The sequence below is a fragment of the Barbus barbus genome, assembly GCF_936440315.1.
Source record: "Barbus barbus genome assembly, chromosome: 10".
Classification (NCBI taxonomy): domain Eukaryota; kingdom Metazoa; phylum Chordata; class Actinopteri; order Cypriniformes; family Cyprinidae; genus Barbus; species Barbus barbus.
In genome coordinates, this window is record NC_136738.1 from 27,992,339 (window position 1) to 28,011,712 (window position 19,374).

At 36.2% G+C, this 19,374-nt stretch overlaps 1 protein-coding gene across 1 annotated transcript; it reads right to left on the reverse strand.

Moving 5' to 3' along the window:
* Positions 1–985: 985 nt before the first annotated feature.
* On the reverse strand, positions 986–18,804 carry LOC306875672 (villin-1-like). The gene is made up of 20 exons (XM_079426351.1): positions 18,601–18,804; positions 12,103–12,208; positions 11,933–12,007; positions 11,653–11,849; positions 10,901–11,009; positions 9,765–9,875; positions 9,432–9,634; positions 9,266–9,344; positions 8,321–8,419; positions 7,495–7,648; positions 6,565–6,665; positions 6,348–6,485; positions 5,985–6,143; positions 5,277–5,456; positions 5,030–5,175; positions 4,424–4,568; positions 4,148–4,336; positions 4,001–4,069; positions 3,651–3,806; positions 986–1,714 (listed from the first exon to the last, which is right to left on the reverse strand). Exons 2-20 carry the CDS (start codon positions 12,178–12,180, stop codon positions 1,601–1,603), a joined length of 2,502 nt encoding a protein of 833 aa, XP_079282477.1. The 5' UTR covers positions 12,181–12,208; positions 18,601–18,804; the 3' UTR covers positions 986–1,600.
* Between the last annotated feature and the right edge of the window lie 570 nt (positions 18,805–19,374).

The window sequence follows — 19,374 nt, forward strand, 5'->3', positions numbered from 1 at the left end:
TCTATTTGGTCACCTGTGCGTGCTGCTGAGGTAAAGGTGATTTCATCCGAACTTCATGAACTGTTTATGAAATTACTATATACTTCGAAAACCTCTAAACAACTATAACACCTCCAAATAGAAAAACCAACGAAAACGACAACGCCTTTCCTTTGCTAGCCTACTTAATGAACGCCATGTGAAGTTACATTATACAACCACCTCAAGATTGGTATTTGCAGTTTCTCACTAATGTAGATATATTAGACATATTCATAAAATTACTATATACTTCGAAAACCTCTAAACAACTATAACACCTCCAAATAGAAAAACCAACGAAAACGACAACGCCTTTCCTTTGCTAGCCTACTTAATGAACGCCATGTGAAGTTACATTATACAACCACCTCAAGATTGGTATTTGCAGTTTCTCACTAATGTAGATATATTAGACATATTCATATATCTATTCATTCGTAATCGTTGTTTCTCTGTACTTGTGTCTGAGGTAGGCTAATCCTACCTGTTAAAACTGACAGTCTGTTTTTCAAAGGCTTTTCAAGTTTGTCATGCCCCAGATTAAACTCTTTTTTTTCTTTGCTAACTACTATCCCTGCTGAAAGATCAGTTTAAACAAGCCTAAACTGGTTTGTTGTTCTCCCAGGCAGGCTGGTCTGGTTTGGTGCTTTTAGACTAATTTTGGAGACCAGCAAAGTGAGCAAACTAGCCTAGACTGGTTTAAATGGCATTTTCTCCTCCCTGCTTGGATGGTGGTACACATGACTTGAACATCTTGTTTCTAAGTAACTAGTGGGCTGCCCTTATTTGACTATCACTCTTAAAACTCTTTTTGTAACAAGTAACTGTAACAAGTGCTGTTTTGTTAGATTGAGATGTGAATGCTTTCCTTAGGGCCACAAAAAAAGTTTTACAATACAATATTGATTTTGTGCATAAGTTAATGTATAATATTTGCATTAGCAAAGAGGCAACAAAAGATTTTCCATTACAATGAGTCTTTTCCTGTTTATTGACTTCTCCATTAGACAGGTGGTGTGCCTCTTGTATGCAGTAAATGATTAATACCAATGGAAATTACACATTAGACAGTATAGCCTACAGAAGTCTCCAAGTGTCTTTTATAATTTATACTCAGTATACATGATTAACCTCACATAAAACTTTCTTGAAATATATTAAAATATATTGTAGTGCTTAAGCCACTTAAGTGTAAAGCAGCTTTTATTCAGTGCTTGAAGGTTTCCCCTTGAGATGCATTAAGGAAATATTACATTGTAAGTTTACCGTGCAGCTTTAATAGAAACCCCTGTGTAAAAAAAGACAGATCTGCAAACTTAATTTTCCCGTATCATACATATTTTCTGTTATAAAATTATACTCTTAAATTAATTAACTCTACTTCATGACATATGGCAATTTCAAATAAATCAAAACAACACATTTAAATAAAGTAATTAAACATGTAAATCTAAAAACTCTAAAAGGAAATGATCCTGACTGTAGTGTGCTGTTTTTGCATCGCACCATTACTAGCATTCATACAGTTTAGCATGAGAGGAAGTCTGTCTCGCAGAACAGGAAAGTATTTGTGCCCATCCTAAAACAGGCCCTTTTCTTTCTTCAGGTTCAGCTGCTTCCAGGACGGCAGAGAATAGAAATCAATCCGAGAGAACCCCATGATCAGGTTAAAGTCGTCGTTTGAGAGATAGTCCTGCATAGATGATAGAGGTATGTGTTAGTTTTATCAATGGATGAACATCACAAAAAGGTCACATTTCACTCGAAAATCAAAGAAAGAAAATTAAAGTGTGCTATTAAAACTTTTTATTGTGATAATACTATTTATTTAAATCAGAAAATTTGAAGGCATATGCTAACATAATGTATAATTAATATTGATGATAATAATAATAATAACAAGGAAAATGAGAATAGGATTTGTTGCATTTATCATCATTAATAAGCTTAAATGTCATGAAAATAAGGCCAAAATCCTAAAAAGTCCTAAAAAAAAAAGCTTTACTTTCTTTAAAAGAAATGTCTTATTTTTTAAATGTTTCCTATTTAAAAATGTTCCTTATATATATATATATATATATATATATATATATATATATATATATATATACAGTGCCGTGAAAAGGTTTTTGCCCCCTTCCTGTTTGTTTTTTGGGTTTTTTTGCACAAATTCTTTGCACAAAAAGAAATTCAAGAACAGATGAGAAACAAAATAGTTGACATGTATCAGTCTGGAAAGGGTTATAAAGCCATTTCTAAGGCTTTGGGACTCCAGCGAGCCACGGTCAGTGCCATTATCCACAAATGGAGAAAACTTGGAACAGTGGTGAACCTTCCCAGGAGTGGCCGGCCGACCAAAATTACTCCAAGAGCGCAATGACGACTCTTACAGGAGGTCATAAAAGAACCCAGAACAACATCTAAAAACAGGCCTCAATTAAGGTCAGTGTTCATGATTTAACAATAAAAAGGGACTGGGCAAAAATGGCATCCACGGGTGAGTTCCAAGGCAAAAGAGTTCCAAGGCCACTGCTGACCAAAAGAACACAGAGGCTCGTCTCACATTTGCCAAAAATATAACTTTTGAGCAAATATTCTGTGGACTGATGAGACAATAGTTGAACTTTTTGCAAGGTGCGTGTCCTGTTACATCTGTCATAAAATCAACACAGCATTTCATAAAAAGAACATCATACCAACAATCAAACATGGTGGTGGTAGTGTGATGATCTGGGGCTGCTTTGCAGCTTCAGGACTTGGATGACTTGCCATAATTGATGGAAGCATGAATTCTGCACTCTATCAGAAAATCCTGAAGGAGAATGTCCGGCCATCAGTTTGTGACCTCAAGCTCAAGCACACTTGTGTTATGCAGCAAGACAATGATCCCAAACACACCAGCAAGTCCACCTCTGAATAGCTCAAGAAAAACTAAATTAAGGTTTTGGAGTGGCCAAATCAAAGTCCAGACTAAAATCCGATTGAGATGCTGTGGCATGACCTTAAACAGTCCTTTCATGCTTGAATACCTTCCAATGTGGCTGAATTAAAACAATTCTGCAAAGAGTGGGCCACAATTCCTCAGCGATGTGAAAGACTCATTGCCAGTTATAGCAAATGCTTGATTGCAGTTGTTGCTGCAAAGGGTGGCACAACCAGTTATTAGATTTAGGGGGCAATTACTTTTACACATAGGGCCAGGCAGGTTTGGACAGCTTTTTTCCTTAATAAATGAAATCATTATTTCAAAACTGCATTTTGTATTTACTCGGGTTATCTTTGTGTAATATTAAAATTAGTTTGATGATCTGAATCATTCAAGTGTGACATGCAAAAACTAAAAAAAAAATCAGGATAGGGGCAAAAACTTTTTCACACCACTGTATATATGTACACACAAAAAATATTAATGAAAATATAAATAGACCCCCCCCCCAAAAAAAAGATATATATATATATATATATATATATATATATATATATATATATATATATAGACTTTATTTGGTAATTTAAATAAAACGTATTATGTAATTTCGGAATAAAATGTTACAAATGTAGTTGTTTTGAGGAATGTTTCATTGCATTATGGAATTGTGTATGTGAGATTTGTGTAAGAAAGAATTTACCTCTTTTCTTGTGGGGTCGACTCCATCAGGCAGGTCTTCTGTCTGAACGTTCACCAGCTTCTCTGGAGGGAAGGTTTCTGTGACAGGCCGGGGTAAATTACCCCCTTGAGTTGAGTTACTTGAGTTGGTTTGGTTTGAGGTTGGTTTGGTCAGATCCTGTGCACAAGGTGTTAAACCATTTTTCACTTTCTCTTGGTACTGTACATTTATGCATTTAGAAGGTGCTTTTTGCACAAAAGCATTCAAGTTACACTGTACATTTTATCAGTTCATGCATCCGCTAAGTAACTGAACCCATGACCTTGACATTGCTAGTGAAATGCTATTCATTTCAAGAATGAATAACCTACCATAGTAATTTCGATGAGATCAGTTGCAGTGCCAAGCTCTGCTTTAAGCTGGTCGTAGGATTTCCCACCCTAAAAGAGAAAATAATCATTGACTATGCCGTACACTTGTGAAGTAAATTGCCATGCAGAAACACGTCATCTACTTACACTCCACTTTTGTGGGTCCCAGGCGAGGAACCAGCCTGTAAAAGTGGGCGGCTCAAACCCTTGCTTCACCACTAGGATAGGTGTTTCCAGATCACGCCCTGCAGGATGGGACTTCAGATATTCCTGTGCTGTAACCACTGCGTCTTGCTTCTCCTTGTCATTGGCACCTTTGCCGATCCACAGGTACACCTGACAGAACATATTTGTGATGTGATTTCTAGTGGTCTGGAAAGGATATGAACAATTGTGAAGAGAGAAAACCACGCCGACATTCACCTGATCCCAGATGTCCAGCAACATCACGTCGTCCTCATCCAAGTCATCTTGGTTAAAGTTTGTAATCTCTGTCGCTATAAAGCGACCCGTCTGGTTGGAGCACTCAAACAAACAGGGCGTGATATTGCAGTTCTCATCCTGAAGTCTGAGAAAAGAAGAAATGTATAAGCTGTGTCCTAAAACTTGTGAACTGTCTATGTAGGCAGCATTGCATATATCCTTTGCAAAGAAAGCAATGCCAAAATGCATTCTCCAATGCTAAACCCTAAACCCTATTGAAATCAATTGTCTATATCACTCTCCTGTGTTCTTCATTTGAGAAGCTCTATAGAGTGCAACAGTTACCACCCACTTTTTCTGCGATGTTGGTTCCAGAAGTATTTTTTCCATTTACTTTTCCCATAGGGAAAAAAAGCATTATAAGTCCAAACCCACAAGATTTGCTAATACATTATTAATTACATAATAAATTAAATAGAAAACTGTTATTTTACCTTATAATAATATTTCACAACATTTCTCTTTCAGTAGGACTTGGACAACAGCCGAGCAGATAATATTTTTCTTTTACCATGTACAATGTACAGTGTGCAAATGTTACTGTACCTTTTGCTGCTGGCATACTGCGACTTTCCACCAAGGTTTACCCAGAAGTCAGCTGGTTCCTGACCCTCTGCAATAACATTCTTCTCCCTCTTGGAGATGATGTCAGCCAGCGTTTTGGCCATCTCTCTCTCATCTCCACTGCAGCCCTGCACAGTAATATTTAAGGCAAGTAGGACAGACAGGTAAGAAATATGCAGAAACCTCTTCTGAAATATGCCAGATATTCTCAGCATTTGAAACTACCAACCTTGCCGTACCACAGGTAGCAGCACTTATCTGTGCTGAGCACAAACACATCGTTGGAGTTCAGAGAAGATGAGCGTGGAGGTACCTCAACAGCACGTGTGTTGAACTCATTTGTTCCATGGATGTGAAACAGTCTTACTGATGGTTGAGAATGGGAGGAGCCTTCTCTGGAACTTCCTTCCTGTTAGTCAGTCACAACCAGTGAAGAGGTGAATGCATGCACTGCAAGGCTTAAAGTGTGTCATTTCTGCACCACTAGTGGCACCGTGCACAATTGTTTCCAAAACACTCCTACTGTCCCTATTTGACAAATGTTTTCAAGGGGCCACACATTGCACACTTTTCTTGCCAGGCTATGTGTAGCTTACCTTAATTGTCCTTGCAAATTAAACCTGGACAGATGAAGCTATGTTTATAGCAAAAAATTATTTTAGCATGCTACTAAAGCAGTACCATCAAAAGTACACCTTTGTATCTTAACTGCCCTTAAAAGGTGCATATTAGTATTTTATGCTCCTAAGAAACACCCTTTATGAAGGGACAAAGTTGTACTTTTGAAGGTACTGCCCAAGCAGCAAATTGTTTTTAAGAACAGAAACAAAATCATTTTTAAAAGAGGAAGTGATTTTATGTTTTCGGTTTCCATTGTTACAGTGGAAGACATGTCCAAGTGCTGATTCTAGAGAGAGGAACAGGCTGACAATCTTACCTCATAAATAATCAGTTTGCCCTTAAAAATGGCCATTAGGTGCATAGGCTCCTTTCCCATGGGAACGCGGACCTGTACTGGTTGTCCGTTGTACTTCTGGTCCAGGATCACAGCCTGATATGCAGAAGCTGTCAGCTCCGCTGTGCTTGCATGACGGCCCTAAAATGCCATCAACATTCAGGATTGAACTGAGAATGTCTTTAAAATTCTAAATTCCTGGCTTTAAATTGAATTTAAACTGCAGGATGCAGAATTCCAATTTGAACGGAATGAGTGAGCAAGACTTCTTTCAAAAACATTAAAAAATCTTCTTTGTACAGGATCAAAATAAAACAATTAAATAAGGACAGAAGAGACACTTACTTGCCACATGTACAGAATGTAGTGTAGTTTGCTGTTGACTTCATATTTGTAGAGAATGAGGTAACAGTCTCCACCGTAGAAGTGGCCGAGCCACTTCCTCTCCACAGGGACGAGCTCATTGTCCTCGATCCTCCAAACCTGAGAGATAAACACATTCATGTAATGAGTTCTGTTTCACTGAGATGAATGAAAGGCAATGACAGGTCATTTCACTGACCTCGGCTTCACCTGACCCATCATCCACCATTTTCTGCTGTGCAGCCAAGTCAGGTCTGGCATGCATTGAAGTGGCGTCGAACTTGACTTGCTCAACCTTGGCTACAGAAAGCAGAAATCATAACATAGTAGAGTCAGAATCATGGGTTTCTAAGGGGACACTCAAATAGGATGCGTTCTTGTTTTGTTTATGCTATTTTTTAAATTGTTGACCAGTGTACATAGAGCAAACGGATGTCAGTGTTTTTATGAGCATCTTACCACAGCCATTTTTAACACAAGAACACATCCTCTATTCTTATACATAGATGATTGGTGTGAAAATATTCAAAATTGCTTTTTTTCCTGATCAGTGTTATATTAGTTTCAATCAGATTGTCAGTATATTTTTAGATTTTTTTGTTTTAATATTAAAGTATTAGTCATATACAGTATATATATTTTTAAATATTTACTTTAGTTTTAGTGTTATTTTAGTAATGTTGCTTTGACAACAAGCTGAAATTAAGTTATTTTATATCATTATAATTTTATTCTTTATTAGTATTATTTTAGCTTTATGTTATTTTCAGTTTATTTATTTCAAGTAACAAAAATGTTTAACTATGACTACACTTTTTCTGAACAAACTACTTTTCGCAAAAAATAGGCTGCATAGCAGTATTGTGCATGCAGTGTAAGCCATCGATCAAATGCTCTCTTTTTAAATGGTCCTCTCTCATATATCGCATTCAAAGGACTGATATTGTGAACCATTTTGTTCGAAAGGTTCATGTTAAAGGAATTGACTCAAGAAGCGATTCACTGATTTGAATCCTTGCATGGCATTTTTAAACAGTCACTGCCACTGTTCATGACTGTGTTTTCAGTTATATAAATTAGGATGTATTTATTTTATAATGCTTTCTTTACATTACTAAGCCATGTTCACCTATTTTCCCTGGACTGTGAGTGGTGCCCAATCCAGCTGTCTGTCCCTTGTCCGTCCACTTCTGGAAGAGCTGTTTGAACACTGATGATTCTGCTCCCTCGCTTACTGTCTCTACGTAGGTGGATGTAGGATATTCTTTTGCCTTTATGTAGGCCTAGAACAATAAAACATGAAGTGAGATGATGAAGTGTTGCTTTAGAAAGAATTTGATATATGATTGCATTAACATTTAGTGCAATTTACTATGCTGAGTTTAGAAATATTGGGCTGTAATTGTATACAAATGTTCTTATGTCACAGAAATGGTTCTGACGCTATTATTATTATTATTTTTTTTTTTGGAATTCCAGAATCTATGCCAGATCTTCTTTTTTTCCCCTTTTTTTTCCTCTAAAATAGTAACTTAAAGATTTGACTTTTAAGGTCTTGTAGGATCAATTTCACACAGGTTTTATGCACAGATACTTGCTTACTTGGGGCAGTTGTGGCCTAATGGTTAGAGAGTCGGACTCGTAACCCAAAGGTTGGCGAGTTCGAGACTCAGGTCCTGCAGGAATTGTAGGTGGGGGGAGTGAATGTACAGCACTCTCTTTCACCTTCAATACCACGACTGAGGTGCCCTTGAGCAAGGCACCGAACCTCTAACTGCTCCCCGGCTGCTGCCCACTGCTCTGGGTGTGTGCACTTAGGATGGGTTAAATGCAGACCATACTTGGCCACACGTCACATGCACTTTTTCACTTTCATATACTCAATTAGTGAATGAGTCCTATGCATCCTTCTGAAAAGCATACTTTGATTGGTGCATCGTTGGTGTAAGACTCACCTCTGCTTTCTTCAGAGATTCTGCTCTCTCAGTTTTTGATGCCTTTTTGCCCTTCCAGATAAAGATCTTTATTCCACCTTGATCCAGCAGATAGCAGTCCTGTCACAGGTATCAGATGTCAATTGGCATACTTTCTGCTTTTAAAGTGTTTTTTTGTTTTGTTTCTCTTCAATGTTCGTGCAAAAGTGTCGAACTTTTTGTTTTTGAGAGCCATGCATCTTGTATATCACAATGAGGATTACACACTCGTTTAGCATTTGAATAGCCATTCATCACGCAACTTGCTTGTTTCATTTCTGGATGCCTTTTTGTTCCACTTCTCCATTTCAAATCAACATTTTGTCATTTTCAAGACAAGATTATATTCTTTTAAATGTATGTTCTTGGTCTTGGTGCACAATTCATTGATGCATGTTATTCATTTTTATATTATCTTCTATCAAAATATATCTGAAACAACTTTATTTTGCAGTTAAAGCCACAAACTTTAAAAACCTATTTCCTCCAACTATATTTAGATCCATCCTTGGCTTTAACTTTCACTTTTCTCAATCAATTCCTCATTAATAAAATCAAGTCTCGCAATACATTTCTCACATTGACCATCCTTTTTGTCTTGAAGTTATGCTCGAATAAGAAGCAAAATGGTTTGCCAACAGCATTTCATAATGACTTTGACATCTGCATCATGAGCATGTCTTATCTTGACAGGCATCCACTATGTAGGTGTACACATTATGCTGATTCTGACTACCCCTTATCATGGGTTAACTATTTTATGAGCCTAACTATTTTATCACATGTCCCTCCCAGCTGCGATCAATGAAATGCACCTGTGCACTTTGACATAGGTATAAGAGTCACATTTAACTATATATATGCTATCATCATGGCCTTTATACAGAATTGCTTTATGCTGTGGTTGCCGGTCAGGGTCAGTCATACCTCAGTTTTCAGTAGGTCTTGTGTGAGAGGTTTCACTGCCACTTCCTGCACTACAAGGTTCCCCTGAGCATCTGAAATACTTTTCACAGAAGACAGTTGTTTTAGTCGGAGCACATATGTTTTAACACAGTTTTACATAATTTGTGGTTTAAACTGTCGAACTCACTGAAAAAGTTTAATGGCAGTCTTGAGTTTCTCATCCACAATTTCATCTGCTATGGCATCTTTGATTTGTTTTTTATCCCCCAGTGCCTGAATCATCAGTTTCATTGCTTCCTCTGAAGAGCGCTCATCATCTCCTTCCACTACAGTCACTTGTGCTCGACCACCCCTTTCTCGATCACGAATGTCCTTCGCCAGGTTCATTCCCTATGGAAACAAGTCTTTAGTGAACTTACTGTGCAGATGTGGTATTATACACCCTCTGCATTAAGAACGTGATAGTTTACGTCACTGAATAGGGGTATTTTTGAACTGCAAATCAATTCTAATGGTTTACCCTTAACCTCTCCATTCGGTTACTTTTGGGTCCATTCCACTGAATGATCAGGCTCCCCAAATCCAGCAGGAACACGTCACCTTGATTAAAGCTCTTCCAGCTCATTTCCACCTGAATGTAGAGGGATTGAACCTCATTATTTACACTTTCTGGGGGAAAATCTTCTTACTGGCTGCCTGTCATCTGGGATAGGACACATATAGTCTTTAAAGGCAACACTATAGTTCATCCAAAAATGAAAATTCTGTCATTTACTTGTACTCAACATGTATGAGTTTCTTTTTTCTGTTGAACGTAAAAGACACTGAAGAATGGGGGTAACCAAACAGTTGACGATCACCATTGACTTAGTATATAGTAGTAATATCATATTTTCATAATATAATTTTTTACAATTTTTCCAATGGGGACCACCAACTGTTCTTAATAAAATACCTTATTTAGTGTTGAGCAAAAGAAAGGAATTTATATGGGTTTGGAACAACTTGATGGTGAATAAATGATGACAGAATTTACATTTTTGGATGAACTATCACTTTTATGCATTAAGTAACAATGAGCGATTCATTTGTTATCGTATTTATTCATCACTGTTAACATTAGTGAATTAAAATACAATTGCTCATTGTTAGCTCGTGTTAGCTCAGGTCCATTAAATAATATTATAAACTTTTGATTTTAATAATCTATTATTACATATTAAAATTGTATGTTAATGTTAACAAATGGTACCTTAAATTTTGCCTCTTGACCATATAAAATGATTTATGCAATCACAATCATATCGGCATTCGAAACTGTATATAATAGCAATTCATTATGTGCATGCATATTATATTAATATTTACGCAGATTTTATTCTTAAAGTAATTTCGTTATTATCCTTTTTTCGTCATTTTGAAATGTGTATTAGATGTTTAAGTAGCAAATAAATGCATGGCATGTGGAGTAGCTTAAAATATGTTTAAAATTAACATGGGCTGGATGATTTTCAATAAAGGTTATTGTGGGCAGTTGATTTTTGTGTTGTTGACACATGAAAAAAAGAGCAGTAAAATGTCACAGGGGTTTTAACACCTCATGTTTTTTTAAAGTGGATTTTTTACTTCCTCTGTTGCTAAAGGGGCCATTCTTACCTCTCCTGCAACCACATGCTTGTTTCCCTTTACATGCAGCAGTCTGCGAATGTTGTACGTGTTTGTCTCCACTTGTTTCATCCCAGATGCGACTCCACCTTTTTTGTATCTGGAAAAAAGAAAAAACATTATCAACTGCAACTCACTTTTACTCTCTCAAAGTTGACCACTTCTTGTAAAATGAAATGAAGTCTTTGTAAACTTCTGCATTTTTGAATCTTTGTGACTAAGAGAAGCATTATAATGTCATATTCGTCTCTCATTATCTTAAAATAAAGAGGCTCAGTGGTGGAAATTATGATTAAAGGAAAATATGTGCAGTGTGTATGAACTGTGTATGTTGATTATACCATAAAATAAGGGATGACTGCAGTCAACAATGTCAGGGTCATATTTCACCCTCAAAAGCAAATTATAAAACATTTTGAAATGATGTTTTTTATACATAAAATGAAGGGTAATTTTTAGGAACATTAAGTGTGTTTTTTTTTTTTACACTTTATATTAAGGTGTCCTTGTTACACTGTAATTATACATTAACTACATGTACTTTATGGTTAGCGTTAGAATTAGGGGTTGGTTTAGGGTTACTTGCATGTAATTATGCATAATCAAGTGTCAATACAATAGTAAGTACATGTAATATGTGTAACAAGGACACCTTAAAATAAAGTTGTTGTTGTTGTTGTTTTTTTTTGTGCTGGTTAGATTCGTTCAAGGTAACCCTAAACATCAGTCAGGAGTTGGCTTACATGATGCCCTGTTTGAAGTATCCTTGGAAGGTGGCGCTCTCGTGGCCCTGGGTCTCACGGTGCTGTACAGCAGCGCCTCCTAGGTGTTCGTCCATCTGCGTAGTGTATATCGCTGCTGCTCCCTGCTCATCCTGGGAGGTGGCCTTGCCCAGCCAATAGTGGATGTCGTAGGTGTAGTTGTTGCTGGTCTTGTGAGTCTGAAAATGAGAAGGTTTTTCTTTAGCGGTTAGTTTTTGTCAGCTTAAATTAGTCGATTAGGACGCTAAGCGCTGATACTTACGTAGAGTATTATGTAGCTGTCTCCCTCAAAAAACTGCCCGTATGTATTAGCTGGACAGGGCACGAGCTCCATATTCTGACCAATAATTTAAAAAGAAGACTGATTAGTGATTTGCTAAAGATGTCAGTGTCTCAAATGTCAACTGCACTGATTTGACAAAGTAGTGTTACCTCCACTCTCCATATCTGAAGTCCTGGTGTAGTTTTGTTGAGGACTTTGGGAACATCGGTCTTGACATCCTGTGGCATGGTGCCAGCTTATGTCTCAGGGAACTACCTGGAAGAGAAAAAGAGAGAGAGTTGGATAGAAATTACTTGAGTTCAAAGATCCAGATTGTTTTCTTAGAACTACAAAGCATACATATCCTGTGTATGAACTACTCAAAAATGTGTTTGTGCATCTAATTTTCCTTTTATTTTTATAGCCATTTATGGACCCGGTTTTCTTTTATCTACACTTTATCCTTCATCAGACCTTACTGTATGACAAGGAAAAATAGTTAATCTTCCGTCATTATTTACTCACCTTCATGTCAACCTATAGGCAGTTATTTTTTCCCTAAACATGCTGTATTTGATATTACAGTACTTTAACTTGGAATAAACAGGAAGATTTTCAGTGAATAATAATTTTTTGATAATAATGAAATCTGTTCATCCCATGAAGCTATATAATAAACCTTGTGTTTTTGGACTTGGTCACTATAAACTGTATAAATCTGAGCAGCTTGAAACGGCATTAACTGTTCCTTTAATATACTTTTTAATGATTTTTTTCCTATTAGGCTTCCCCAGTGTCGTTCAAAGACAAAAGAGGGTGCGGCCTAAATAGGAGTCAGTGCAATTCAGTTCATGCATTAGTAAACCCAGACCCTAAACTATAGTTTGAACTCTTACGGAAGAAAGCTAGTTAGTTGATTGTTCTCTTTAGTCCCTTTTAGACTTTTGTTATTTCTTCCTTTTTCTATAAAAAGGTACTTAATTGTTATGAAAATAATATCAAAATGTAAACATCTTCCTAAAATAAGCTTAATTTTCTTTATGCAAAATATTTGTTTTTAATTGCCAATTCATGAAATTGTTAGATCTTGTTTAATGGATGTTTAAGTATTTTTCTGAAAACAAAACTTTTTTTTTTTTCTGCACTGAACTTGATGAGATACAAAATTGATTAGATACATTTAATCAGTACAGATTTAATTAAATAATTTAACCATAACTTTTATTGCATTACTATGGAGGCCCGTTTCCGCCACTGAATAAAAAATAAAAAAGGTAATTGCGACTTTTTATCTCACAATTCTGACTTTTTTTCTCAGAATTGCATGATATAAACTCGCAATTGCGTGATATAAACTCGCAATTGTGAGACATTAAGTTGCAATTCTGAGAAATAAAGTCATATAAACTCACAATTCTGACTTTTTTCCTCACAATTTCGAGATATAAACTCACAATTCTGACTTTTTTTCTCACATTTTCGAGATATAAACTCACAATTCTGACTTTTTTCCTCACAATTTCGAGATATAAACTCACAATTCTGACTTTTTTCCTCACAATTTCGAGATATAAACTCACAATTCTGACTTTTTTCCTCACAATTTCGAGATATAAACTCACAATTCTGACTTTTTTCCTCACAATTTCGAGATATAAACTCACAATTCTGACTTTTTTCCTCACAATTTCGAGATATAAACTCACAATTCTGACTTTTTTCCTCACAATTTCGAGATATAAACTCACGATTCTGACTTTTTTTCTCACATTTTCGAGATATAAACTCACAATTCTGACTTTTTTCTCAGAATTGCGAGTTTATATCTTGCAATTCTTACTTTATAACATACAATTGCAAGTTATTAAGTCAGAATTGTGAGATATAAACTCGCAATTCTTAGAAAAAAGTCAGAATTGTGAGTCGCAATTGTGAGAATTGTGAGATAAAAAGTCGCAATAACCTTTTTTAATTTTTTTAATTCAGTGGCGGAAATGGGCTTCCATACATTACTGATCCACTTTTACTATTTATTATATTAATGTTCTCTACATTTGCTCAGGTAACTGACCATTATGTTCTAAAGGAAGTTGTACATGGTTTACGATAGTCAGGGGACTATAAAAATTTGATTATATTGCGTTTGCTTTGTCTTTGTTTTGTGCAAACCACCCATCTCTTTAAATATGCTGCAAACTATGTGGCTAGAGAGGAATAGTGTCTCAGTTTCAAAGCTATGACTTCTACCAACCACTTCCTGTCTGTCCTCAAATCCACATCCTGGTTACACTGATTGAAGAAACTTGCCATTGCTTGGTTACTATCATGAATTTGTGGTGTTGTTTTTAACAAATGAAGCAGGAAGCTACTATCAAATCATGTGGATTCATCGCACTTGATAATAGCTTTTACATGGAACGTTGTGCTAACGACATCTTTCAGTCAATGTGACATATTCATCCTTACAGTGTCAGTTTCGATAGTCATCATAAAACATTAGTCTTTTTCTTCTCACGTCAAAATAATTTTACTAAAATCAATTTATTTACAAGTAGCCAAGCAAAATCTCAGCTCATGTACAGCAAGCCGGTCGTTATCAACAAATAATATACACGCATATAATATACAGACTCTATATATATCTACACACCCCCTAGAGGATCATTTTTGTTTGCATATCCCAAATTTATGAGCCTTCTTATCAACATCTTTTTATGTTTGCCTGGTACCTAGCAGCATAGATGTTGATATGGTGTGATAATGCGGATGACTCAGCCTCTGTTGTTTGATTGGATGGTTGGGTTTTATTAGGGGGTTGTATCGAGCAGATTGCAATAACCCTTAAGTCACCAATCACAAACCCTCGGTCCTGTGCAAAGGTTCATATTTCCTAACTAAATCCAGAAGTTACATGCAATAATGTCTTAACGGCTCCACTCTGCTGTTACAGTAACAATGGCGTATTACAAATTATCTGCCCTCTAGAATTACTAGATGCGGTGTGTCTGAGCAAACAGGAAAGTGTGCAGAGTTTTTATGTAACCGGCCGGTGTTTGATCAGGCCTGACAGCGCTGTGTACATGTCTCATCCCAACCTCCTTCCCTATAACCTTGATTAATATTCTTCCTGTAGACTGTCCATCATGGCTAATCTAACCTTCTGTTTCAGACAAAAGCATATGAGCACATCAGATTATGCAATGCATAATTATTTATAATATAGAAAAATTCAAATATAAAGCCACTATATTAAAGGGATGTTTTTGGCCACCAATCATTAATCGACATTAATCGTCTTTTGGCATGAACTTTCAAAATGAATAACAGCAAACAAGCTTAAACACCAAACAGATATTTCCAAACCAACAATATCAAGCGAAGGAAATTTCACCTAGAAAGGCATTTTATCCTAGAAAAGACAGTCGGAAATGGACTTTCTCATTCGGAATAATAGGGAATATTTTAAGTATAAATTTATGTGTTGTTCATTTTTGTCAAACACTTCAAATTATTCACTTAAATTGATTCAAGGAATATATTTAATGTTAGATTTCAAACAAAAGACAGGCATTTGTCCAGCGTATTTCTAAAAGCTTTTTAATCGTTTTTATTATTTCAGCTGTTGTTTTTACCGCTGATGACAGAAGTTTAATTAAAATGATTAATATTATTCTTATATTTCAAATAAAAAGCATTGCTGCATTATGTACTAAATTAACAACTGGGTACTCCTTTTTTCTTCTTTTACAGGGTCAACTTTTACAGTCTGCTTGACTAATGAATCACTTTAATGAGCATCTTCACAGTTAAAGGTCTTTTTCTGCAGTGGAATGCGTGAGAGTAAGAGGAACTCACCTGCCACCGGAGGAATCGAGAAGGAAGCAGCCAGGTAAAGGTGCTGCTGGTTCACATACGGTGGTGGAGACTGTGCAACACTCTCTCGCTCTCTCTCTACTTTACAACCCTTGCACTTTATCTCTCTCTGTGTTCATTCATTCAGGGCCATATATGGCAAGAGCAGGTGATATGCATACAGGTGTGTCATATCTGTGGTTACAGGCACAAGTCGTTCATCTCGCCCCCCTCCCCAGTAGATATCTCTGAGCAATAGAGCGAAACAAATTTGTTTATTTACCTCTCCACCCCCAGCCCATCTGGTGTCGCACATACTTGTCCTTTACATTTTGTGTTGTTTTGAAATGATATTGATACCATTGATATCTCCTTCTGACCACTAAATTTCAGTTCCAGTAATTTTTTTCCAAATTGATGCAAAATTATGATTTTTTTATTTGTTGAAAAATGTATTGACCATAACAAGAAAAAAATATATGCACTATCTTTCATGATTTTGTGATATTTCCCAGGTATGACATTCAATGGCTTTACATTTAAATTTTAAAATACATTTCTAAATATTTTCCATACCTTTTTCATTATTGTTTTATATTTTTATTTATTTATTTTAAAACATTCCGGTCTGTCTTCAGTTATTTTTAAAATTCCCTTATATTATTTTATTCCCTTATATATTTTAAATTCCCAGATATTCTATGGAATTCCATATATTTTTCCTGATTTCTTATACCTGAAGACATTTCCTAAATTTCCCAAGTGCAGTATGTATTTCTTTATTTGTGCAGGAGGAATTGTGTTCTGGGAACACATTCCCTTAAGTTCTGCATACTTTATCTCATATCTGATCTGCTCAGAAACAAATATACACTTAAGGAGAAGGAGAGGCTCAAAAGCCTGAGGTCATATATAACTATGAGATAATGGTGGTTACTTAGATGACATCAGCTTGTTTGTGAACCTTTAAGGGATGTTTCACCTAAAAATGAAAATGCTGCCATCATGTTGTTCCAAGATTTCTTATGCAGAACATGAAGATATTTTTTGAATGTCTGTATTTGTCAACATAGTGTTGTTTTGGTCCCAATTTACCTTTATTGTGGGATTAAAAACACTTATACAAAAATATCCCATTTTGAGTTCTGCAGAAGAAAGAAAGTCATACAGGTTTGGGACAACATGAGGTTGAGCAAATTATGGCAGGATTAACATTTTTAAATGAACTATCCTTATAAATAGACTTTTCTAAGAAGCTAAAGTCTTCTAACAGAAATGTAAAATAATAAAAATATGTATTGAGTCAAAATAACCCTGATTTGATCTTAAATTCAAAGAGTGCGAAAATAGCTCTAATCTGGACTGGAATGTATTACTGGTTAAATCTTTCACTTCTGTGGTATTACATGCAACTAATACAGGTCAAAAGTCTGGACACACTTGACTGAACTTATATTTCTAATACTGTTAACCAGCTGAGCTCCTCTGGTGTGACTTTATATGCAGACCTTGAGCCAAAATCTCGTCACCGAACACCAATGATTTGTACATATGGGTACAGTCATTTTAGACACTTTCAACACTGTTTCAACAGAGATTGAAATACAATTTTTAAATACATGAACTATGTTTTCATCTTTGTTGCCACAGTTTTGTTAGTGCCTTTTTCTGTTCTAAAGAAGAGGGTGTCACAATACTTTTGCCCATATAGTGTATGTACAAGTCATTGGTGTTTGGTGATGAGTTTTTGGCTCAAAGTCTGCATATAAAGTCACACCAGAGGTGTTCAGCTGGGATCAGGACTTGACTTTCTGCAGACCAGTCAAGTTCTTCCACACTGACTGAATCAATCATGTCTTTTTGAACCGTGGCTTATACACAGAGGCACTGTCATGTTAGAATAGAAAAGGGTCCTGTCCAAACTGTTGCTATAAAATTAGAAGCACGCAATTCCCTAGAATATCATTATATGCTTTAACATTAAACATTATACTCATGGAAATTACTAGTCAAACCTGTTCATTAGAAGGGGGTGACCCAATACTTTTGGCAATATAGTGTGTGTATGTATGTATATATATATATATATATATATATATATATATACATATACATATATTTACTATAATAATAAAATGTGGACAATCATGATAAAAAATAATGAGTAGGTGTGTCCAAACTTTTGACTGGTAGGTTAACTTACTACAAGTCCAAAGTCCATGCATAATTACCAAATTAATCAAGTATGCCATGACAAGTGGATTAAAGGTTTAAAAATAAATGCAGGTTATGTTGAATGTTTCCTCTGTTGTGAACTAGTTGAATCCGCCCTTTGTGAACCTCAGCATATTCCCTCTATTCATCCGTGTATTCTATAGCATCAATGCAGACCATCTTTTATGGCGAGTAGGTTACGAAACACCCGGGCACCACTGAGCTGGTCAGATCTTTTTAGAGTTAAACAGACCATCAAAAGTGGGTTGGTGATTAGTGAGATTTACAGTGGCTCACTGTTAGCCTACTACAGTAACCCAACAGTAGAGCCTTTGAGAATGACGTTGTGAAAGATGCATGGGAAACAGCGCAAATCGAGAACAAAATTGCACTGGATTTACAAATTTATGATATACAAGACCCTCCCTTAACCTGCAACACACATTCCACCATAAAATGGGACCACAATAGGGGTTGCACAAGCTCTAGCATTAGATAATGCATGAAGTTTACATCAAATGATTTGAACTCCATCAAAAGTCTCTGAAATTACAGATTTTAGTTCAAAGAAATTCTATGCATTGCCAGGGAATATTTCCTACCTTCGTTAGACAGGGTGTTTCTGTCCTTGGCAGCTGAATGTAAGGCTCCTCTCCTATCTTTTCACTTTCAGTCTGTCTCTAGGTGAACTTCAGCCTCCAGAATGTGACCGCTCCCCTCTCCTTCCTCAAACTCATTAACCAGCCCCTGCCGCCCAGGGAGAAAGCAGTGAGCCACCAGTACTTCAGTTCTAACTCAACCCCTTCTCTTACATAATCCAGGGCACACGTTAACACGGTGTTAGTTCAACTCCATGAACCTGCTTTTGTGAATGTGCTGCAGAGTGTGTTAGGCCTCAGTGGAGGTTGGGCTTCAGCCATTCTGTGCCAAATCTAAAAAATACTGCCTTTACAGGTAAACCAAGGTAGGAAGGCATCAAAACAGGTCCAAATGATTGCATAACATCATGTCTACAAAGATGCCTTCATCTGGTCTTTTCTTGAAGGCAGTGGAGATGTAAAGGTCTACTACAGCCCCATGGAACTGTTGGATTGTATTGATTTTTCTTTTTAAACTTCAAAATATATATATACTGGTATTGTCTTACTGTCTTAGTTTAGGGTCTGCATATGTTTTTAATGTTGAAGTCTCTCATGCTCAACAATACTGCTTCAATACTGAACATTAGTAGACCTTTTTTAACCTGTGCAGTCTTCTACATATGCTCATAACTGCCTATGATATCCAACTATTCTGTACAAGAAAGAATAAAAATGGTGTTTAAAGGACTACAGTGTTTCTTATTTATGATTTTATTTTTGCCATTAACTAAGCAT

Excerpts from the sequence above, each read along its gene's own strand:
- LOC306875672 (XM_079426351.1), bottom strand. The coding sequence starts at position 12,180 with ATGCCACAGGATGTCAAGACCGATGTTCCCAAAGTCCTCAACAAAACT. Across the intron at positions 4,070-4,147 it reads GGGACCCACAAAAGTGGAGT|GGTGGGAAATCCTACGACCA; the intron begins GTAAGTAGATGA and ends TTTCTCTTTTAG. Across the intron at positions 3,807-4,000 it reads ATCTCATCGAAATTACTATG|GATCTGACCAAACCAACCTC; the intron begins GTAGGTTATTCA and ends CCTTGTGCACAG.